Source organism: Aptenodytes forsteri, unplaced genomic scaffold, assembly GCF_000699145.1.
Source record: "Aptenodytes forsteri isolate BGI_AS27 unplaced genomic scaffold, ASM69914v1 Scaffold53, whole genome shotgun sequence".
Lineage (NCBI taxonomy): Eukaryota > Metazoa > Chordata > Aves > Sphenisciformes > Spheniscidae > Aptenodytes > Aptenodytes forsteri.
Window position 1 is genome coordinate 2,313,744 of NW_008795909.1, and position 24,679 is coordinate 2,338,422.

General features: G+C 38.9%; 2 protein-coding genes across 3 annotated transcripts in view; one reads left to right on the top strand and one right to left on the bottom strand.

The window, feature by feature from the left end:
• The first annotated feature begins 873 nt into the window (after window positions 1-873).
• On the top strand, window positions 874-17,254 carry NUDT4 (nudix hydrolase 4). 2 transcript variants are annotated; one of them, XM_009284359.1, is made up of 4 exons: window positions 874-980; window positions 8,981-9,025; window positions 11,456-11,543; window positions 13,511-17,254. In XM_009284359.1, the coding sequence occupies exons 1-4, from the start codon at window positions 927-929 to the stop codon at window positions 13,711-13,713; spliced, it is 390 nt and encodes a 129-aa protein (XP_009282634.1). In that variant the 5' UTR covers window positions 874-926; the 3' UTR covers window positions 13,714-17,254. The 2 variants fall into 2 exon arrangements, with proteins under 2 accessions (XP_009282634.1, XP_009282635.1); XM_009284360.1 differs by having other exon boundaries at window positions 11,459-11,543.
• A 4,140-nt stretch (window positions 17,255-21,394) lies between these two features.
• The window catches only part of UBE2N (ubiquitin conjugating enzyme E2 N), a 23,102-nt gene continuing 19,817 nt past the window's right edge, over window positions 21,395-24,679 (bottom strand). The window contains exons 3-5 of the mRNA XM_009284501.2: window positions 24,008-24,254; window positions 23,680-23,820; window positions 21,395-23,064 (exon numbers count right to left, since the gene is read on the bottom strand). Coding sequence (XP_009282776.1) covers window positions 23,024-23,064; window positions 23,680-23,820; window positions 24,008-24,254 — 429 coding nt within the window. The 3' untranslated portion in view covers window positions 21,395-23,023. The remainder of the gene's footprint in view (window positions 23,065-23,679; window positions 23,821-24,007; window positions 24,255-24,679) is intronic.

The window sequence follows — 24,679 nt, forward strand, 5'->3', positions numbered from 1 at the left end:
AATCAAGGTCTTATTTTCATCGACTTCTACTGCAAATTACTCCAAATATGAGGCATCCTAGTTTGTTAGACAGGTGGCTAAAATCTTCTCAGCTCTGAGTATTATGAAGGACAGGTTCTGTAGACAGCGGGTTTTAAATTGGTATATATCAATGATATGACCAGGTTACAGAGTCAAATTAAGTGAAATTAAAGTGTCTTGGAAAAAAATTGTTATTAAATTTAGAAATAATTCAAAATTCAATGTGTTGCAGTTTTTCCTCTTACAGAAATGTTAGAAAAAACAAATTGGACAAGGGCCAATGAAGTACTCTCCTTATAATTTAGTTATGCAATATTGTAAGCATGCCATGTTAACATAACACTTCACTACCTTAAAAGAAGCTTGTCTAAGACTAAAAATGAGAAATATTTTTGGAAGTCCAGTTTTTTAGCCAAAGGATGACATTCTAGAAGAATTAGTTTAACTTCTGTGTGATGAAAATGTCTTAATTTTCATGCTTTACTGTCTATGTACCCCAAGACTTACTCAGTATTGGAGAATATCGTTACTAGATTTTTGTTGTTCATCTTCATTCTTGTGCATATTGTATTGTGTATTTTTCACATTGTGTCTAAGCATCTGATGAAAGTGTTTGTGCAAGGAGATTACAATAACATTGTCTTGACTTAGTTGTATTAAAAAGACTGGATGTTAATAATTTCACTTTTATTTTTTTACTTCTTACAACTCCCGGTTGCCTATTAGTTTCATTTCTAAAGTCTATAATCCATCTGGCTAGGTGAATAAGTGCATTGCTGAAAAAGTAGATAGTACCAAGATTCCTGACTTGTGAGCTATACTTAACAGTCATTTGCAATTATTTATAGGTGCTGTTGGTAAGCAGTAGCCGATACCCAGATCAGTGGATTGTACCGGGTGGAGGAATGGAACCAGAAGAAGAGCCAGGGGGAGCAGCCGTCAGAGAGGTGTATGAAGAGGTAACAAAAACAAAACAGAAAAATCCAGCTTCTTTCTGCTGCTGCTATCTTCAGACAGGACTCAAGAAGAAAGAGGGAACTCTACCTCCTTTATCCAGGATTTGACTGAAACTTCCATGGTTGTGAAATTCAAAGAACTACAGTTCTGTGTGTTAGAATTGGGGTGTAGTGTGGTGAGGTGAACTAATGAACTAGTTCATTAGTTCCCAGCACACTTTCATTTCATAGCTAAATTTCTGTCTGCCTTTATACACGCTGGAAGTGGAACTGTGACTTCATGCCAAATGACATATTATAGTAGTGTAGCATTTCTGTGTTTGAGCAGAAAACGTTTGACTCGCAGCTCTTCTAGCACAGACTGAAGGTGAACTAACCATTAACGTGTAGCTACGTAAGAGAAATAAACAGACCTTTGAGGAGATTCCAAACTAAACAGATTAGAAACTGATGTATCTGAGCAGTTGAGAATTCAACAATAAAAAGGCTTTGTTAAGTACATTTAAGGCTGTGTATCTATAAAGAAAGCACCATAGGTATAGTCTGCCTTTCTATCTCTGCCCCTGTCCCTAGGGAAAACAGAGCTTTAAGTCTTGACGAATTAATGCAGTTTCCCACTCTAGAATGGTACTTAAATTTCAGATTCAAAATTCTGGTTTTTAACTTGCTATTTATTTTTCCCAGGCAAACTGTTAAAAATGTTAACTGTTACTTGAATATCTAACAGCCAGAACTGTAAGCCAAATAAAACTTCAAGAAAAATCAGTGTCACTTGATTTAGCCAGAAATTATGCAATGCGTAAGTGACCACAGATCAGCTCTTAGTTCTTTATATCATACTTCTTAAATAGAAGTTACAAGGTTTTGCAGAAAGTGGATGCATTCTGGCAAGTGAGTGAACTACAGGATTGCTGCTAGTCTTAAACAGTTTTCTCATCCCAGTTTGACTACTACTGTTCACAAAACACGCTAATATTGTTGCTAATTAGTATGTATAATGATTTTTTTTATTAGCTGTGCTATCCAGTGGTTTAGCTTGCTTACCCTTAAGACTAGTTCTGCTGGGTTGTAGAGGCTTGGGAACTTGATGTAGATGCAACTTGCACCAAATGCTGCCTGCTATTTGGAGTCAAAATGAGATGATCTGTGAACTGTGATTCAGTGACCCTCCTCCCCTCTTACATGGGGAACAGGCTAGTTGAGTATTCAGTGCTCTTGGCAGCCTTCATGCAGCAAGGTTCAAGCATAAGTAAGCCTCACTGATAGAAAGTTATTCCAGACTTTCTGTCTGCCTCCAGTTTTGCTGGGGGAGCCAATTTCAAGCTGCGCAAGACCTGCCCAGATAAGTTCTTGTGTATTTGTAAAAGTAAAGGAGGCAGCCACAAGGCAGTCCATTTGAAAGGAGCAAAGATTTAGGATTCTAGGAATGAGTCAGCAAAGCTGTAGGCTTCTACGCAGTAGTAGCACCTCTGGGGAAAGTCCTGGCACTTCACTGTCATGAGTTGATGGGTGGGATTAAAAAGCACAGGACCACTGGCTCAGTGTTCTTGTGAACACCAGTAGTTTTAGTTGCTGATCTGACCGAAGGCACAGTCCAAGATGAGGAATAGTAAAATCTCATCTCCATGTCAAACTAGAGCTGACTGAACTGTAGTCATATGTTTGGTTTTTGTCTTTGGTGGTGAAGAATGGATCATCTTGAAGGGACCTGTCTGCAGTTAGTATGTCATCAACGTTGCTGTGGGGGTTTGACCAACTATTGAAAGCTCCCTGAGTGGTCTGTCTTTTCAGCTTGCAGGGAATGCAGTGCTGCTACAGACAAAGCTCTCAGGCTGACTTCATAGCAAAGTAGTATAGCAGTGAGGGTTGTGACCTGGGGGCTGATAACTAGTTTTCCAATACACATGGTTCTGCCCTGAGAATATGCTGAGGAACACTTCCAAGTCCTGGCTTTGCTGGAGCTCTGCTTGCAGATTTCTGCAGTGGTGCAGTGCATGGGCCATGAGTGTTGGAGAAGGTTAAGCTGGGATAGCTAAGGAATGGGTATAGAATATTACTGGATGATACATCATATAGTATAAACTTAGTACAAATTTCTTTGTTAATGTAAAAGCCCACTCAGAGTGCGCACACTGCCCAGACACTGTGAACTTCTCTGGTTCATACAGATACCAAAATTTAGTTACTTCTGAATGATCTTTCTTCCTTCGGATATGCTTTCACATCAGCAGGCCAAAAAAAAAAAAAAAAAAAAAGGAGCAAATCGGAAAGTGAAAAATAGGAGTACCTGCTGTTACGATGTAAAGCCATCCTTCCATAGCTCAGTTTTGTTCTTGCCCTCATTTCTTCCTCAGGGCAAAGCAAAAGACTTTCCCATACATCATGGTGGTTCTGGTCAAGAATTGCAGTACTCAGCAACCCTAGGCTGTTTTGAATCCTGAAGACAGAGGTCAGCCTCCTTCACTCGTACACAGAGCACTCTTTTGATCATGTTTTGTTCAAGTGCTATCACGCAAAGTGAATCTTAAAACCAGCTACATGTAAACATGTGGTTTAGGCAAATGCTTCGATTACCTTTCAGCGTATTGTATGTTAAGCTGTTCTGTAGCTGCTTAGAATATGCATGTTGTCATGAAAATTTCAGCAAGAGGCTTCCTGATAGAAAAGCTGCATGTTGTAAGTGACTCGAAAAATGCTGACATCGTCAGTGTTTATACACCACGAGAGAAACCGTTTCTAAAGGTAAAGAAGAGAACCCAGCAAATATAAAGCTCGAGTGGTGCTCACAGGGGCATTTTGCTCAGAAGTTAAACCAATTTTTATTCACTTTTACTACAGTGGCTATGCTTTTTTTTTTAATGACGTTCTCAAGTAAGATAAAAACTGCCAGCCATGTTCAGCTCTGAGCTGTGCTTGCAAATGCATAAAGATTTTTCAAAGGCATGAGGCTTAAATAAGCAAAAACCATTTGGTGACACTTGTTCTACAGCTTCAGAGTTTCCGGGGTTGTGTAGCTTGTGTAGCTGATTAGCGTTAAAAGCTCATGCCTTAAAGTAAAACATTCTTAAGCTACAGGCTGAATCTTGTGTGCTGCCACGAGACTGCAAAGAGCCACTTTTGAAGAAAAGCCAGAGTGGTATTCAGGGTTTTGACTTGAGCCATGGAAATTCATACTAACCTTTCTAGAGATGGATGTCCTTTCTATTTTTACACTAAGGTCAATGTCACCTGGCAAGCTGGTTACAGTACAGTGAAGTGAACTGTTAAGAGTTTTGTGAATGAATAAACTTCAAAGGAGGCACACTGTGGCACTGGTTTGAACTGTGTTTCTTCAGTATTGGGTCATGCACAAACTAAGCATCGGTTTCCATTAATTTATTAAAATGGAGAAATTGATAGTGGGAATTATAATGGCATTTCTTAACGGTAGGAGTGCTAATAGCTCACAATACGATATTCCACTGGCTCTAAATATCCCTCACTTTCCCACCAACAGAAGCGTATTTAAAATCTTTGTTTTAAAACCGAAGCAAAGGTCTTTGTAGTCAAATCTGTATGCACTGCAATTGTTCCATAGTCTGCCTGTGTGCATGACTCCGGATTTTTTTTTATCCTTAAGTTCTGTTCCTGTTAGTTATTTGGATTTTTACCTCTACTAAAAGTTTAGTATGAATTTCATTTAAGTTTGTCTGCCATTTCACAGGTTACAGTAATTAAGATAACCTGTCAAGTTCCTTAGGAACAATAAGTTTTTACAAACCTGAAAGTAGAATTCCAAAATGAAGTTACAATATAAAGCAATCCCAGAAAGGTATTAAACCTCATCTAAATGAGGAGCTACTCTGTTAATTAATTTGGAGCTTAGTCTTTAATTGGGTAGCGTGAAAGATGGAAGTAAGAGTTGTTTGCACGTGCGGTGTTCAAAGAGAAATATGATACAAATAATAAGGGTGGCAAGCTGATGATGTCCAGTCTCTTAAATGGAAGGCACACCCTCCCACTCCCTCTTTTTCCTCTGTCTCACCAAAACCCGAGACTCTTGCTTTGTTTGTACTTAGTAGTATACTGAAACGCCTACCAAAAAATACGCAATTCCTCCCAGACCTGTGTGAATATAGCCTCTGAGAAGAAGAGGATGATCCTGAAGGTTGATCTGCTGCAACAGTGAAAAAGGCAGTATTTCCTGACCTCTCACAGGAGATAGAGGAATCTGCTCCAGTGAGCGTCTAATATTTGAAAAATGATTGGATGTTACAGACTAGGCCTAGGTAGATACTTTAAAAAATAAATAAGTAAAACACCCTTTCAGCTGAAAGATTGTGGACTAGGTAGATACTTTAAAAAATAAATAAATAAAACACCCTTTCAGCTGAAAGATTGTGGCAGTTACAGTGAAACTCTTTGGGTTTTATAAGAGTATTGCAAGAAAGGGCAGGAACAGTCTTGCACTGTGCCTTCAGGAGTGTAGCCATTAAAGTACTACCCAACAGATTCCACAGTTAAAAATAACTTAAATTTTTCAGATTTTAAGCAACTTTCTGCCCTGGTAGACTGTTAGCCTAAAAATTATACTGCGGCATGGCTCTTGCTCCATCTACAGGAAACAAAAGGCAAGTCTGACGGCACATCTGAGACTGCAGGACGTCTAGAGCTGCCAACAGTGAATGACTTCCAGGCCAGAAAGATTATGGGATGAAGTGGACAGTTTTCCCTCTTGTGGTTAGATTTAGATTAATACTAAAATATATGCATAAATTCAGATTTGAGACCTTATCTACATAGTACTCATAGACTTCCTTAGGGAATTGTTCCAGGGGAGTTTAGCACTTAATTCAACAGTTTGTCTGTCAAAAGAAATACTGGTTTTTTCAGGCTTTTCTCCCAAAGTTTAGACTGTCTTACACGCTTATGGTAGCCTATAGGATTCTGTTTACTTAAAGAAACATATTTTAACAGCCATGGGTACATAAAGGCCATAGGAAGAAAGATATTTTTATTAGAGACAAAATGGTTCAAAGTCTAAAATTTAACCAGTGTATTGGATTAGAAGCTTACAACTGGGAAAGTGGGAACTTTATTTGACTTTCTGGGGAAAAAGCTGAAGCATTTCTTGGTCCTCTAGCACTTAATTTTGACGCATTTTGAAGGAACTACATTAAGATAAGAACTTGGAGGAAATACTTTTGTTAGCAAAAGCAGTTAAAAAAAATCGCTGTCAAGTTGATGGTACTTCTTAAACTATGAAGATGATTCAGTTGGATATATTACTTTCAGAGACAAATCATGAGACTCTAATTACCACCTTTTTATACTTTTGGGTATAGAGGTTTTCAAAAGACACTACTGTCTGCAAGAATGATGCTACATTTTGGAAGCACATATCTTTGCCTAGAGAGTAACCAGATATCAGTGACAGTAATCACATTTATATAGCAACATCTGGTTGCACAAAAGCTTCATTATAAGCTTTGGGGAATTTTTACACTTAATGTAATGGAGTGCTTCTAATTGTTTCATTCAGAATCACTCAGCTAAGAGTATTTGTTTAAACCACTGATTTGCTTGGAGGGAGAATCGGGGAGCTGTTAAGTAAATTCTACTTTGAGTAACATTGATGATAAATTCTCATTGTGACTATGGGGTACTAATAAGTTGAAAAAACTTCTCTATGAAAGCTATTCAGTATTGGTAAACTTACTTGGTCGTGGTGTTTGTGCCGTGTGTTGGATATCAGTTAACTGTCAGGCTCCCACTTAGCAGTTCAGAGAAGCCCTCCTGCATCTATTGATGGTGAGTTTCTTTGTCTTTCAGCAGTCCTGTTGTCATACACCTGCCTTTAAGAAATCTTTGTAATGTAAATAAGGCCTTGGCTAGGACTTCTTAAAGAGTTATAAAATTCTGGAAGTTTTTTGGTTTGGGGGGGGTGTTGGTTGGGGTTGGGGGGGGCAGTTGATTGTGTTTGGGGTCAGTTGTTTGTGTTTGGTGTGAGGGGGAGTAATCTTTTTCCTCCCTCTGGAGCGTAGTCCCCTTTAGAGCAGTTCTTGGTCCTTGGAAAAGCTTTTCTTAATGTCTGAGAAACCTGCAGAGTCTGTACTGGGCTCTCTGTCACGCTGTTAAGCCCTATATTTAAAGATATTAAACAGTCTTGTTCTTTGCTGCAACTTTAGGGAAGAAATGAAGAAACTACAAAACTTGTGCAGCTAAAACTGTACACTTGGACACCTGAAGTATTAAAAAAAGACTAATCTTACAGATTCATGTTGTTACTTTTGATGGAATGGGATAATGGGAAATTGCTTTTTTTAGTTGTTCGGTTTGCCACAAAGTAGAAATCTTAAAGGATATAGTGATTCCTGGGTAGTGTTGCATGAGAAGAAGGGCAGAAACTGGGGACAGAAGCCTAAGTTTGTAGCCTTTTAGGTTCTGCTTCTCTTTTTTAAAAGATGCTGTAATGTTGAGGAAATTAGGACTGATCAGTAAAACTTAAATGTTTCTTCAGTGTGTGTTCCTTTAGGCTAATAAATGCTTTTCATTACCCAGCGTAAAGCACAAGTAGCCTTTAGGGCCTCTTGTGGCATAGCTGACCCTTTCAGACCAAAATAAGGGTCTGTCACTTTCATAATTAATGTGCTGCCTAATCACTTATCCAGCAGGTCCAGTTACGTATTTCAGCCTCGTGAGCTCTAACAGGTTATCTCTGTCATCACAGCAGACAACCAGAAGCATATTGTATGTAGTTTTGCATTAACTTTAGGTCTAGCTCTTGCTCTAGATAAGCAAAAGGCTTGTTGAGTCGCACAGGCTGCGATCAGACTTCCTTCATCAAAATTGCTTAATAAATAACACCAGCCATCTGCTTTCTTTAAAAGACACACAAAATACTCACTTCTAAGATCTTGATTAGACTTACTGCTAAAGCCTGCCCAGTTGTCTGTCAGTTACTCATTAAAATGTAATTAAGATCCATATGGTCCTTTATATAAAGACATAAGACATCAGTAACTTCCTTTGGTTAAAGCTGGAAACAAAGACTGAAGGCTAGAAAATGTCATCTTAGCGCTAAGAAGCCCTATTTTAAATATCGGTTATACAACAAGACCAAAAAAAAATCTAAATATGGCTTTGTCTACCAGTAGACTACATATGCTTTTATGTCTCAGGCGTATGGACTGAGATTTGTTTAGAATAAATGAATGATCATAAACTACTTCTGTTGGAAGAGGCATTATATATTACTTTTGGAAAAACAAACCCCAGAGTCTTAGTAGAATATAATGACCACCTTAACTGTATTGATAAAAATTACTAAGCACAGGCTGATAAACATAGGGGTTGTTTTAAAAAGTTGGAGTAAAACTCTGAATTTAAAGCCTTTTGTAATGTTACTAACTAGAAAAAGAATTCAAAACTGTTTGTAGAGAATTGGGGATGTAAATTTGGTTTTAAGTTTACACGCCAAAAGCTACACTTTTCTATGAAAACTAGCGTACATGAAGTCATTATGCTGCATGATCCACCCAGTAACCTACAGTTTAATTTGTTAGTGTATTTTGAAAACTTGGACTTAAGTTTCTGTGTAAATCAGCAATGGAGTTTTAATGATTCCTTCTCTAGATTTATTATTATACTACTTTAAATTATCTCTTTTCCTATCTACTTCCCTGGATTATTTCAGTACTGGATGTCATTTATCTCTTTAATAAAATACAGGACACACAGAACATGGTAAGTAAAATGGTATTTTGGTCTGGATGGAAAACTTGAAAGATTTATGCATTCTTTGATCCACTCATTAGGACAAGCTTTTGTGCTCTAATACTCTTAAGTACTCTAAAACTAGAAACTCCAGAAGCAATGCGGCACTGTATAATTAAAACTGATGTTAAAACACTTGCTTAAATAACCCTAATAAGGAGGAGTATGCTGGTATAGGAGGCTGGTACTGGTATTTTAGTTTTTGAAATTAAAAAGCACGTTAACACTTTTTCCTGTTTGTTTTGTAGGCCGGAGTAAAGGGAAAGCTAGGCAGACTGCTTGGGATATTTGAGGTGAGCTATTTTTTTTACCTTTCAAAAACAATGTTCTTTTTTTTTTTTTTTGGTGAGAGTTGAGAAAATACAACATCAAACTTAAGTTCTTAAGTATTACCTGCCTATAATTTTCCAATGCTACTTTAAATGCTACATTAGACAGGTGATTTCCTTTAGTTGTTACATGATGTGTGAAGATTTGAATAGGAAGATTTCAAAGTACTTGGAACTTTCCTGGAAAGATTAAATTAGTACTTGGACAACATCTAGAAGTAAGAAAAAAAAAGTGAAACCAACATTGTAGATCTAGGATTTCTGAAATATCACAGATGCCTTTTTTGGGGCACTATTTTGACTTTTCCTCTCTGATAAGATTTTGCTGAAGTAACTTGTCAACTTCGACACACCTAAATTGATAGGTCTATATATGAAGTATCTCATTATGGCTTTGATTCATTAAAAAAGCTAAGGCTTTGGATAACAGATAAATCTAACCCTTAGCAATACTACGTAGTTCAAAACTTGTATTTCGTAGTGTAAACATCAGACTGAACTACTGACAGCACAAGGATGCACGCTAGATATAACTCTCTTTTAGTGTTGGCGTTGCCCATTTCTGCTCAGGTTCTAGACAGGAATAGACTGTAGAAATGTAGGTGTGAGTCTTCAGATCATAATACATCCAGCATTATTGATGTTGTGCTGTGTGATGGGTGAGAGTGGAAGTCCCTTAGTCTAGTATTTATTTATGAATCTTCACAGTTTAATTATAAAACCCAACTTTCAGAGGCAGTGTATTCCTGATGGGAATTTCCTATGTTGAAATATTACCCAGTCACGTATGACTAGTTGATGTAGTGCTAAAGGTATTCCCATTGTGAAGTATGGAAACCATGACAAAATTAGAGAAGTTCCCGTTTGTAGTTAGTAGCACTCGCCCTTTTTCTGATTTGTTTTGGGTTTATGAGTACACGTGGATGGTCCTACACATTAAAAACTTGTCTGTGTTTTAACTCTGCTGGTTAGTCTACAGAAGTATTCTGTATTTCCCAGCTCAGACCAAAAAAAGACGGGATACCTATCATCTTGTTGCCTTAAAACAGAGGCTGCAAGGGATGATGATTCTTTGGTAATTCAGCTGTATGTTCTTCTGAAGCCATCTGCCACCATCTAGACCAGAGGAGATAAAAACCTGTGTTGAGTGGCACTTTTTTAGGTTACTTCTAACTTAAATCAAGGCCCTACTTCAGTTTCACAACACGGCCCCACAAACAGTTGTTAGTACCATTGAGGGGGCCACACATTGCGACCTGGGGATGGAACCAAGAGAAGATGGACATTATATTGCTGCCGACTCCTCGTATTCTAGAACTACAGCCAGAAAGGATACACAATATAGATGTATTTGCTCCATTTAATAGTGATCTTGACAAAGAACTGTCCTGGAGTATTTTTATTTCCTAGTAAAGCACAACGGTTTAGAACTATATTAAGCTTGTAGTGAATCAGAGTTAAGCAGGAATGGTTATTGGCACAAGGATAAAACCATCTGTAAGGGGAGCTAGGGCGTAACATCTCTTGGTTCTTCACATAGTTGTAATCGTAGATGGTCCTGGGTTTTCTAGGCACTCAGTTCTTTTCCAAGGGGCAGCATGGTTTGGTTAGTCGGGTAGCACCTCTAACAGTGCACCGCCAGCCTGCTTTGGAGCTAGCAGGGAGTAATGTCTACACAGACCTCGCGTGGACTGGCTGTGGCACAGCGGCCCAGCCCTGAGCAGGCTACCTCTGTCCGTCTCTGTATTATTTGACTTGCCTTGTTCAAAAAGCATGTGCTTTCTAAATAGGTGGTTAGTGCTGCCAACGTGGCAAACCTGTCGAGTGAACAGATGGTAATGATTTTTGCATTTGTCATGATTGCAAACATAGGCTATTTAATTTGCCTCACTTACTGAGTGAAACTTTATAGCCAGCTTTGCATAGATGATTTGGCCACATGAAGCCGTGGTTCCATCTTGCAAAGTTTTTTTTAATAACCTTTCACCTAGGAGCATGAGTTGTGGAAACAGTTTAAGCAAATGCACTCTACTGCGGTAACTTACAACATACGTAAAAGATAAGTAAGGGGCAGTATTAGTGGACAACTGCTAATATTAAACTGGGTGACCAAGAACATAGTTTGGTCCTAACTTCATGATGTTCAAATTTGCTTGGGTTGGTTTGTTGGGGTTTTTTTAGCCTAGTAAAATAGAATAGCTGTTATTTCAAACAAAACTTCAGTTTTCCCATCCTTTTGGGCCTACTCAGTACAGATGTTTGTTTAGTGAAAATAAAAGCCAGGTTTTGCTGGCAAGTATCCTTCAGAGGTAAGTAATTTCTAATCTTATAGTTGTGGTAAGTCTGTTAAGTCATTTTTGCTGAGAATTAAAACATCTACTTCTAATATTCAAGCAGAACCAGGATCGGAAGCATAGGACATATGTTTATGTGCTTACTGTGACGGAAATACTGGAAGACTGGGAGGATTCAGTTAATATAGGTAAACCCATTCTCTGTCCTCATGTGCTACACTTAGAATGTATTAAGCAAACTTTGTCCATTTTCTGAAGCAATTCATATAATTCTGGGGGGGGAATACTAATTCTGTTCTATAAACTGAAATTACTGGAAATTGTGATGCTGTTCTTTCACACTTTTGTACACGTATAACCAGGGTTGCTTCCGACATACTGTGTTACTCTTATGTTATATTAATTAGGGATTAATTAGGGTATTCTAAGTATTATGATGGAATAAACTTCATTATTAGTTGCTGATACAGCTTTTAATTTTTTTTTTAAAGGCCAAATATTATACTGACATTATTTTTTCCTTAAAAAGTAGAACGTTTTGCTGTCTGATACTCTAGGGTGTGTCTGAAAGTGTCTCTGAAAAACAAAAATCTTTCGAAAGTTTTGATGAGGTTCTTTTTCCCCCTGATTCTCCTGGGGAAAAAAAACCACTAGTATTTACTTTCACCTTAGCCTAATTTTTCAGTAGTGATAGTGCTGACCTTTAGAGGCATCTATTCCTATATATACATCTATGTCATACAGATACCACTGTCATGCAGTTTAGTTAGATTAACATCCTTTGTGATGTTGTATGGATCTTCCACTTTGAATTAAATTAGGGAAACATTAACTGGTTTTGTCCTTAAGTTTAAAAAAACAAATAAACAAACAAACAAACAAACTTAGTTCATTCAGTGTTTTTGTCCAGCTGAAATTTCAGTTAACTAAGAATTGGTGTAAAAAATGACATCCTACCTTGACTGGTTATGCTTTGCCCCTTTCAGGAGGCAGTGCTTTAGGAGTGTTAACGTTCATAAACTTAGCACTATTGATCTGTCAGCAAATGGCATGTAACTGTAAGGGTGGTTTCAAAACTGTGCTCAGTTTTTCAGGTGGAGAGAGAATGTTTTGTTTCCAATACTATCAAGTTGGGGGGAGTGCACCCTCTTAATTGCATGGTCAGGTTCCCTGTATAGCACGCTGATCGGTGGTCTGTTACTTAAGAGGATCAATATTGGCAGGGGTGGGGTTGTTCTGAGGGTTTTTCTCTACCTGGAACTGTACAGGGCCCGTGAGGACAGCGCTGGTCTGTTCCTGCTTCGTGCCGAGCTGTGGGGTAGAGGAGGGGAGCATCCAGCACTGGGGCTACTGCCGGCTTCCTTCTGGGGAGCGCTGCTGGTGGCGGGATGCTAGCTGGATGAACAGCCCTGGCAGGGCCACGTACCTTGGTCTTAAACAAGCAGTTTATAGATGTCTTAATAATGTTCAAGCATAGTATCTGTAACACTGTAAAACCAAATGAAAAGTAGAATTAATCCCACTTTTAACAATACTATCCTTGACCTTGTCTATAAGTATTGTCAGAGGCCTCTAATTTTAAAGGACTTACTTGTATAAGAAAGATGGTCTTAGGACTATCTTACTAAGATAAGTCTTAGAACTTACCTAAACATACCTCTAGTATAAGGTATATTATTTTTTAAAACTTACGGCTAACCTGAGTAACTCCGTACATGGATATGTTTTGAGTATGGAACGCTGCTTTCTAAATCAGACCAAGCCATTCTTCTGCAACTTCATGCATGCGTGCATGTTCATTCTTCAGGTTGGCTTTCTGCTAGGCATGACAATGTAGGAAGGCAGTATTAAGTCATTTAAATAATAATATCCTTTTCTGTAAGGACTAGATGTGGCTTTTGGAGCATATGAATGGTCGTATGAGCTTCTGCCCAGTATCTGCTTCAAGAGAGTTATCTGAAAGGCTTTATTACGAACTGCATTTCAGTAAGCTTGAGTGAATCCCTTGTGTTCATCAGTTCTTTGGAGGTCTTTTCACTCTGTATCTTTTGCCTGACAACTTGAACTTCTGAAGTAAAAGAAATGAGAAAAAGCAACAAATGGTGCTGTTACAAATTTGTAACTCTGTTTTTCTTTGTGGATTATACTCATTCAGGAAGGAAAAGAGAATGGTTTAAAGTAGAAGATGCAATCAAGGTCCTTCAGTGTCACAAGCCTGTTCATGCAGAGTACTTGGAAAAACTGAAACTGAGCTGTTCACCCACTAATGGAAACTCTGTGGTTCCCCCTCTTCCAGATAATAACTCCTTGTATGTCACTTCTGCACAGACTTCTGGGTTGCCCTCTACTGTGAGATAAACATTTGGATTACCTTTTTATTCGTGTCATCACAAGGGGAGACATCTGTGATCACATGTAGGCATCTGTATAACTGTCAATTCTAAGTGAAATATGTGAATGTGTCATAATGTCAAATTTATTTGAACGTGTTTTTTCCTTTTTAAAAATGTAAAATAGTATTTCAGCAAACCAAAGCCATATATGGATTTTTTTTAAGATGCCTTAATAGGCCATTTTTAAAAAAAAAAAAGAAACTTGAGTATATAAATTTCCATATTCGCTAAAATAAAATATGCATCTCAGCGGCGTTCAGCTTATTTAAGACTTGTCAGTTTTAGTCAGTAGTTCCGCAAGAGTACTTGCTTAGAAAAAAGCTTGAGCAAATAGTCTTATACTAAACTCTTATTTGGTATCCACAGGTGAAGCGCTAAGATCTTAAGATGGCAGTATTTGGGTAAATGGGTGTGTCGAAAGCAGAGATGCACAAGTGTGACTACAATAAAGCACTAAACCACATTCAGCCCGTGGAGAGCAAAGGATACCAACACTAAGCGCTGCTTGCCTCAGTTATCCGAAAGGTTGCCTTGTCCTATGCAATCTTCGTGTCATGTATAACCAGAGCAAGAACAATAACTTTGTCTTGCAACTACCAAAACTATCCACTATACTTTTGTTTCATCACTTGGTCAGCTGACGAACTGTCGGAAGACTTCCATGAAAAGCATTGTAGATCCCGCTTCCCCCATTTTTTTCCTTTTAGCATTTTGATACGTTTTGTTCATGGCGTAGTTACACTGCAGGTTCCAAAAAACCTCTGATCTTCAATGAGAAGCATCTTCTGTAGTGTTCCTGCAGCCTGTTGCAGTTAAAAATGTTTAGAGGAAAGTAAGGCTTACCCAAGGGGCACCCTTGCATTACAGAGGGGTCTGTTAGCAGGCACGCGTTGAGGTGTCTTGCCCAGCAGGAGCTAGTAGCGGAGTGCCTCCTGGGCTTGGAGACAGGTGGGCTGATACTTACACTAGTGGAGAAATAATATTCCTTTGTCTTACTCAGAAGGTGCGCTGAAAGCCCCAATTTTAAGTTAATTCTTCAATGCTTCAGTTTTACTGTTTTAACATCAATTGTTTTAGCTTCTTCAATTGAAAGCTGGCCTCTTGATAAAAACTTAGTTGGAATAAATGAGGTACAGCTGACAACTTCCCTGTTCTTAATTATTTTCTCCTCTTTTTCAGCCAGAAAGATAAAAACTAAATCCACTGTAGGTCTTAATGTTTTTACCATAGGATTACTCTCTCTCTCTCTCTCTCTGTGTGTATGGTTTCTTCTACAAGAACACAATCTAATTCATATGAACGTCCTAATTCTGACTTTTTTCTAGGATCTAAACCCAACTGTACCTCCTCTATAGCCAGCCAAAACAGAGGTTGAGGTAGACCATTACCTCACATGTGAAGTTTATTCTGGGTAAAGCTCATTCTCTTACACAACATTTGAACCTTTGTAAATAGTCCAACTAGTAAATAGTGAGTGTAAAATGGAAAATAAATGTAATTTAAACCTTTTGTTACTCAATACACAAATGGTTAACTTCTACTTTTTTAACACAAATTGTGTAAAATGCTGCTATAAATTAAACTTTTTTGTGCTGTTACACTTTTTTAGGAAAAAAAGTTGTTGCCAGAAGTTACTCCTTAGAAAACCAATCTTGTGCCATATGTAAATGCAGTGAAACTAGGGGGACAGATGATCCGATCTCTTAATGCTGCTCTCTTTGAAGAGGCATAAATACTACTGACAAGAGGCATGAGCCACAAAGCTGAAGACTCCTGAAATGTTGGGTAGGATGCTGCTTTCCATCCCTGTGTCTCCGATTCCAGGTCACTTCCAGAACTGGAAAGAACACACAGCTCTGTTCAGGTGCACCTAAAGGTGGAAGTATTGCCAACAGCTTATCCATCCGTTCAGTCACGAGGTGAGGGGGCTGGGGAAGGAGCGTTGATATTTCAGTAGCGAACACAAGGGCACGCGTACTTTACACTGAACCTAATCCAGATGGGGACACCATTTGCTCAGCTCACTTCTTTAAGCTGAATGGTCTATCAAAAGCGCTGCTTTGCCAGGTGAAACAGAAGAGGGTGGAGCCGAGCATGTTGAAGAATGTCTCATCTTTGTTAAAATCATACCCGCGGTGTGTAAGGGTACCTCTGGCTCTAAAGCTGCCTTTAAAAGAGTGAATCATTTAGCTCCCTTTTTTGATCACTTTGCTGCTCGCTTTTTTGTTCAGTAGTCATTTTAACACTTTAAATTGAGCAAACTTGTACAGGCTTTCTTGTAACAAGATTATATAGAATCTGTGAAAGCTAAAACAAGAATCCGGAGTTTGAGTTCTTATTCATAAAAAAATGCTTCTGTCTCCATTTCAGATTCTTGGAATGAAACCAATCCAAGCTTGTATGAGATTTAGTGGTAATGCATGATCTTATTTTGTAACTCTTGAATTATGTATTTGATAATAATAATGTAAAAATGTACAGTATTGCTGTTGCTAACAAACTCAGAGTTGATTGCCTATAAATATTTTGGTTATTTTTTGGTCACACACATTTGAGCTGTTCAGTAGTGCCAGACAGGTTGGTTTTTTTTAAACAGCATTTGTTGTATAAATCTCTTCAGTCTCTATGCAACCTTCAGAATGAAGCTCTATTGCTTAGTTTGACTTCTACTTCCTTTCAAAGATCGATGTTCTGTGAATTGTACAGGTAAACTGAAAACACTTCAGTTATGCTACAGGGAACAACTGTAGTAAACAAACAGGCCACGGTACGGCTTCAGTCCTAATGAAATCTGACACTACACTTCAACTGAACAGGTCTATGTAAGAGTCAGAACAGGGAGGCTAAAGTTTTTTCTACTACCTATCAATTTAAATGTAGAAGCATTTTGTTTTTACGTGCATCTCTAATTAGATGGGCCAAACCTATTTCATACGGAGCAGATTTGAGATTTTTCTTATGCCATAAATTCTGTACAATGTATCCAGATTTGGTTCTCCAGAGGAGAAAGGGAAGGGACAGGTTGTCACCCGCAATTTTCAAAAAGTCTAGTTTGTAGTGCTGCTTTTCCTGGCAGTTAGGTTTTGAGATTATCACGAGTTAGTTTCCATTATCAAATAGAAATAGCCTTAAAGTTTAAAATCACGTGGAGCCAGAATTAAGTGAAATGGATGTGCTTTTAAAACACCACAACAAATACTGAGGTATTGCAGAGAGGCTGTTAAAGTGAAAAATCTTATTTTGGTGCTTACTGCACCCCTGACTTAGCCTAGCATTGGTCTGTTAACAATGTGCTGTGAAAAAAAAGAACTGAGGGGCAAACACTTGGTTTACTTACCAACATGGTTTGTGAAGTGAAAGCTGAAGGGAAGGGGTTGGGGGTGGGGGGGCAAATTAAGTTGTAAACATTTTGACCTGCTTGCATGGATTTTCTTTAAAGATTGATGTAAGAATTTTGACTTTTTATATTTGAGAAATACCAGAATAAAATCTAAATTAGTCCTGTGGATGATGTAGTCATTCCATCGCAAATACTGCAAAAGAAGTGTTTGTGCAAGAGTCTTCAATCCCCTGTAAAATATATTCAGTTTCAGCTAATGTTCCGTACTTCTTGCGTCATCCCTGCACTCTAGCTTCATCTAGCCCTGTGGAAGAGCCCTCTGAAGAGCTTATCCCAGCACAACTGCCCTAGCTCACTGTACAGCGCTCTCCCACATAACTGCTGCCCGTACCGATGAGATTTCGAACACTCTACTTCCTTTCGTTATCTTCGTGCCTGCCAGTTGCAGCACAGACATGTATTTAATGTCTGTACAATAACAGTGAGAGCAGCTGCATCAAATCAGACCAAAGGTCCACCTAGCCCAGTACCTCATTTTCAACAGGGTCTGGAGGAATTAGTAACGACAGGACAGTAAGTATTTGCCTCAAGTGCCCCCATCTACCACCATTTGTGGCTCAGGATCCTCCCCAGCCAGACATAGGTTTTTTGTGCTGTTAGAAGGAATGGATTTCTTTTCCTTGAACTTGACACCACACACACCCCCCCTTAGAACACACGTCTCTAACACCTAGCCCAGCTTGGAGAGCACTGCCAGAGCTCAGCCTGCTGCTACAGACCCACCTCCTCTTGCCTTGTTTTTTGAACCTGCTTCCTTCCACGTTTTGACAGTGAGCAGTTACTCTGTTCCCCCTCTCTGTATGACTTCTGACAAGTAGCACAACCTGTCTTTGAATAAGGCAGGCAAACATCCACAGCAACTGAAGAAAGGAAAAATACCATTAGAATCACCTTACCATGTCTTATTCTTCTGAGATTAGCCCGCCTTTAATAATTGTGCACAGGGTGTAAGACCACAGATGCCCCTCCATAAATTTATCAGTACCCATCCTAAGCCTTCAGTGTTACCTATAACGAGTAGCTGATGGGAAAACCACAGCAGCAGTACTTCTGAAGGCACAGCAGGTATTCAGGCTGAGATGAGCACACCTGCTACAGCAAACAACAACTGAACATGGCACACGAAACCTTTCAGATTTGTAACTGACCTTGCAAGCCTGTCTGCAGAAATCACAGACATCTGAACTTGGGTACCTGGCAGGCAGGGAAGTGCAGATGAGGCCTGAACCAAAAATACTGCTTCACAGCAGCTCTGAAGACAAGAGCCCAGCCTACACCAGAGTATCTGAAACACAATTTTGCAACAAGTACTCCAGTCAGAGATGAGTTTCCCATGTGAAATAATTTATATTTTCCTTCTTAAAAAAATAATAAAAAAAATAATAAAAATCTTTCTGTTACATGCCACACTTGCATTAATCTCTTTATCTGGGAAGGCTCATGTGGTGTGATACACAGAAACCGCAGGTACTGTACCTGTACAGTGCTCTCTACCTTGAGGAGGATTCTGGAGTAGTCAGTGTCTCAGTGACAGGCTGATCAACGGTGACAACTCCCTAGCAACAAACTGAGCTACCCAGATGAGTCCTCTTAGGGTATAATCCCTCTCCTAACAGCTCATCCAGTGGGTAGTGTTCAGCTGACCGCTTCCATCACCGCCACCCTTCAAATCAGAGCAGTTTTTACCCTTAGTTTTCTGCCCTGTGGACAAATAGAAAATATTTCACACCTAACCCCTTATCATAAGTGTTGAGGGGAGTTTACAAAAGTAAGCGCCACAGATAAAGCAGTTACACTGCCTGATGCCACTCTTCTAATGTACTTCAGTGCAACGTAACAATTGGATATTTGCTATAAAATCTTCCTGCACACTTTGACAGGAAAGGTTGCAATACACAGTACAAAATACATAGCAGACGTAATTATTGCTATGCTCATAATGTAACACGGTTTAGCAAAGCTTAATACATTTATCAATTTGATTGCACTAGAAGTTGTCCAAACTGTGCACTTGAGTAGGAAAGTCTTGTACTAAAACAGGCAGATTTAAACACAGGCAGGGGAAAAAAAAAAAACAACACCCCACATCCTCTGAGCTTGTGGACCAGAGCAGTCCCCTCTGATGGCTTTAGAACAAAGGTGTTGCTCTTTTCTCCCCATACAAGGGGGGGGGAAGGCCACAGCAATTGGAAAGTGAGTTGAAAGAAGTTATCAATGCTTATCTTCCTTATTTTAACAGATGTTAAGAACTGTTAGGAAACGCTGTTGCACAGTGGTGGCAGCCCACTACAGTTAAATGAAGCTCAGTGCCTATGTAATGAATAATCACTCTTCCTTTTATTTCAGTGCCACATTACAGTCAAGACATGTTATTGACAAAACCTACCAGACATTTTACTTTAAGAGTAACTCAAAAAAAAAAAAATCCCAAGAAGGAATGTACATAAATCAAGACATCACAGTTTTTGATGTTACTAGTCCATTAAGGTGTTTCATAATAATGTGTTGGAAATAAATACACTTCCTTGAAAGCTACAGAAGCAACCTGTCACTTGGTTTAGACTAAAGTCAGCTAAGATACAAAAAAAAACCTGTTCCATCCATTCCCAGTGGCAATACACTTCACACCTGTGACAGAACACGGCTACGTGTTAAGAGACCACCACTGAATGGTTATGCAAAAATGAAAGCCTTCCAAATCCTCCTCTTGAGCTAAAGGAAACTACCGCAAAAGTATTTTGCATGTCTGGTTTTAGAGCCCGTGTGATAACCCAGGCTCAACAGCTACACAGTTACTATCCAGACACCAACATACAAAATGCAACGTCGCCGCTCTCGCTCAGAATTTCAGGACCTTTGACACGTAGCACCAGTAACGCTAGAGGAAACCCACTTATTTTAAATTTACTGTAAATTTATCCAACGGACATCCACTAAAAATGGGGATAACACTAACACTCCCTAAAAGATAGCTGCATTTGCTAACCAGCTGTAACAGTAGGTGTAACAGAAGTAACTTTGAGTTTCAGATAGAGGCTGCGAACATACACCTGCTTAACTGAGGAAAAAGTTATATCTAACTGGCTTCAAAGAATTTAGCCAAGAAGTTTCACACATTCCTCAGCGTAAGATAGCATGAAATTCCCAGCTTGGCTTTATACAGGGCTCTTAAATAATATGTATTTAACTTTTAAACCTGATTTAATATATATCATCAACTTTCAAAGGATTAAAATATGCCTGAATAGACCCCGCAACAAACAAATTTTAGTTTTTAGGAAGCCCATTTAAAGTTTCCTTCATTACAACTATCATTTGAAAAAACTCTAGAGTTTTAAAATACAGTATTTTACCTATCCCTTTACACCATTAATTTCAGATATACCATCACAATGGACTCATACGTTCAAACTCAGACAGCATGGACTTTAATAAAATCTCAAATTTCTTGAGCTAGTTAAAAAAAGAACCTAGACACATACTGGCTACTGTGCACTCAAGCGGTTCTATAATCCACTTTATTCAGTTACTAGCAAATGGAGGCAGAGCATTTTTTTCCATTAATACATTACCAATATTCCATCAAGAACTTTTAGTTTTAATTGCATCCTCCGGTTAGCTGCCAACTCTAGCTGAGTTTTAAGCCCTGAACATACAAATACCTAGCCATCTGCTAAATGGCCTCGGATCTGGATCCATCCCACCTAGTTTGAAGTTAAGTTGTGTGAGTGCCAGCTCAGGTCCTGTTTCTCTACGGAAGGAAGGGAAAGCCACTTTCAAAGGGGGTGCTTAGGAGGGTCTGACTGCCCTCCGGGGGTGCCACTCCTCCTTGGACTAGAGACAGAGCTGAGGAAAGCTGTATACGTAGTGTAAGGTCAAGCTTTAAGAGGTAGGTGAAGCGAGTCCAGGGTCTACTGCACAGCTCGTGTATTCTCAGCTGCCCACCACAAAAAGTTGCCAGTGTTAATAGCACATATGGGATGTATGCCAGCTAAACCCAAACACATGCTCAATTTGTAACGAGAAGGCAGGGTTAACAGTGGTTACCCGCTCTGACGAACAGCTTGTTACAAGCCCCGAATGCAACTTTGGCTTACATTCAACACAGAAACTGCTTTTAAAACATTTTGGGGTTTTTTTATAGCTTAGTCTGGTGAAAAAGTTGAATTCTGAACCAAGCTTCAACCATGTTACAAAGAGTACCTTGAGGGACAATACCGGTTACTAACCACTGAAAGCACTGTCTGTTGGAAAACATAGTTTTAATAGATATTCTTCATCTTACATAAGAGCACAATAAATACACCACATTCTATAGAAATTTCAGATGACACTAGAGTAAGAAGAGGTGAAAGAGGGAGTATACCAATAGACAACATAACCATACCGCTGAATTGCATGACAAAACACCCCCCATTGCTACCACTGCAAGCCGCCATTCATACACTTCAGGCTGGCCTCGCCAAGAGCTTTTAAGCTTTTTTTTCCCCCCCGTGAGGGAGAGGGCTTGGGGAAAGGAAGAGAATAGGGGTACAAGAAATTAAGGGAAGCAATAAGATGGGTTCCCAGAAAAGATGCATACACAAAAAACAAGGATGAGAAGGAAGTTTTTAATCACCTCCCTTCCCTCCAATAAAGAAGCTTTGTTGCCGTTTAAGCAGACCAGTTGCTCAAGCAAGTAGCTTAATAAGGCTTGTAGAAAAAACCAGTGGTATGAGGCGCTAGCTGTAAGTGGTTAAGCAAACATCAGTCGAAACACAAGCTGGCTGTAACAGTGGTTCTACACACTAGTATTTCATGTTAATAGAGGGCAGGAATTAAAGAAAGTAGAAAACCGTGTAGCCTAACATCTGATGACAACCAGCAAAGAGAAGGTATGCAGATACTCATAATTAGTGCTGCCGTTTGCTCTCTTATGGTTACTTCCATGAAAATGCATATCAATGCATTACTAAAATTATGGTTACGCTGGTTACATCAGAGACTTGTTTCTAAAAGTCACTCCAAATGCAATTTCATATTAAATTGGCCAGGTAAGGTCACCCACATAACACAAGCTAATAAAAAAAGTCAGCAAACAGAAGCAAAAAAATCTTACGAATTCCACCTCTTCACTGTGTTATCTGTCAGACTGGTGAAGACAAATTGTCAATTCTGGTTTCAATTTTTTTAAATACGATTGTCACATTAGAGAAATGAAAACACAGCAAAATAAACTGTACAAAGGCAAAGTAGAATAACAAAAAATATTTTACTAAAACATAAGATTTACAGGAGAGTTTCCAGACAAGCCATACAAAATGGTCACAAGCTTTTTCTTGGAGGGATTTTTCTACACTTGACAGCAGAATCACAATATTATTAGTGAAGGTGATGGATGTTTAATGTTCCCATTTTTTGTTCAAACAATGAAGCTTGTCCATCTACAGCGTCTAAGTTAGACTGGGCTAGAGGGTATATTCTAAAGTATAACTGGTTAGCTGCTTTTACCAATGCAATTAGCATCACCATAAAAAGGGAGGAGGAGCCCACAAAATTAAAACAAAAAGCCCCACAGCTAACCCTGCCTACCTTCATTCACAGTGCTTATACTTAAACCATGATGGGAAAAATGATTAAAAGCAGAGATGTGCTGCTGCTTTTAAACAATTTCACAACAATCCAGATGATACTTCTAGCCTCTGCTCATGCGGTACAATAGTGAATTAGGACAAGACACAGATTTGCTAATGTGCATTTAATCACCAAAGGACTGAAGATGTCTGGGCTTTTATTCTGTAACGTTTCTAAGACTGTGTCCATTAAATGCAAACAAAAAAGGAAGAGGTCTTGGCAGAACAGGAGAAGTGATGCACACTTGATGTTCAAAGCGCATTTAAATATTATTCATGGCATATAGCCTAGTCCATGCTCTGGCTGTAAAGAAAAAGAAACGCATTTAAGAGAAGATATATTTTTCAGGCTTTATTGAAGTCATTTTAAATAGTTATTTTTAAAGATCACGTTTATATCGCTGCTGCAACTATACAAAATATATCAGTTCTGAGATTTTTAAGTGCAATTTTCAACTCCTATAATACACAAAAGTTGACAGTTGCTGAAGTGGCCTGACTGCAGTGGATCCAAAAGTGAAGAGGCATAATGTAATTCTTTCAATCCATTACAGCCTGCCACAGAAGCAGGTATGGAAGAGATGTACTTTCTGAAATTAGATAATCTGTTCTTTAAGCTTTACAGAAAAAGCAGTGGTGTGTACTTTTATTTTACCACGAGTTCAAATTAGACGTGCTTGCAATTTAGGAACATGAAAACTCAAGATAAAACAGATCAAGACAGTACTTTTCTTCCAGCAGGTCTCAGACTTGAAAATAGACCACCACAGGCACATTCAGGGTACTCAGACTATGACTGCATACAGTAATTGTTTCTGCCAGTTGCAGACATAAAACAAGAGGTCAGGATTTATATCCCCCAACCAGTTAGTAATCAGCTACTTCCTAAAGCTAGGAAAAAAAGTGTAAGATACATCACCTGTTTCTATGGCTTGGGCTTCATTGGTCTTCCATTGCTCAGCTACATCATTTGCTAGTGGATCATCTGGATTGGGAGCGCTTAACAAAGCCTGGATTGATAGCAGAACTGTACGAATCTGCAAAGCTGGGGACCATTTATCTGAAGAGACAGTTATAGCAGTATGAAACACCGTATTCATCATAATCTACAGAAAGAGCAAATTTTCCTCTCCCAGACTAAAGAATAAGCAAGGTATTCTTTAAACAAATGAAAACTCTTTTTAGGGTCAATCTACAAGTTTCTGTACTTAATAACATCAAAAGAAAGAAAACAAGGTAGCACTTACCTTTCAAAATATCTAAACATATTCTTCCCAGCTTGTCTACATTAGGGTGATAAATTTTGGTCATGAAACGTACTTTAGGAGCTGCCATTGGATATTCTTCTGGAAGGAATAGTTCAAGTTTAAATGTCCCACCCTCAAAGGGGGAATCCTGTGGACCTGCAATGACCACGTGAAAATAACGTGCGTTGCTTTCATCTGGCTCCGCTTTTATCCCAGGGACTGGCTCTGCCAGCAAGCGCTGGGTTTCCTAGAAGAAAAAGAAGAGGCAATGTAACAAATACAACCCATTTAAAATAAACATGACCTGTACAAGCTATTTTAAAAACAAGTATTCATTATGAGTTATTTGCCTACATCCACAGAAGTGATCATGTTAGACAAATACCTTAAAGTCAAAGAACATCTGCAGAAAGAAGATGAGGATGTGGTAAACTGGTACGCATCTCCTTTCGGATCCCTCAACTGCTGTAACAGTGTATGCTTCTGTAGCGCAAGATAACAATTGAGCTGTCCTCAACACATTTCTTAACTTTTGATTAAACTACTGGCAAGCTGTTATTTTTCAATATACTTACAAGCACTTTAAAGAATACCACAGTAAAAATACGATTTCCCATTCTACCCGCCTGGGCACTGTGCCCAGGCAGCCAAGAAGGCCAATGGCATCCTGGC

Excerpts from the sequence above, each read along its gene's own strand:
- NUDT4 (XM_009284359.1), top strand. The coding sequence starts at position 927 with ATGGAACCAGAAGAAGAGCCAGGGGGAGCAGCCGTCAGAGAGGTGTAT. Across the intron at positions 981-8,980 it reads TCAGAGAGGTGTATGAAGAG|GCCGGAGTAAAGGGAAAGCT; the intron begins GTAACAAAAACA and ends TTTGTTTTGTAG. Across the intron at positions 9,026-11,455 it reads GACTGCTTGGGATATTTGAG|CAGAACCAGGATCGGAAGCA; the intron begins GTGAGCTATTTT and ends CTAATATTCAAG.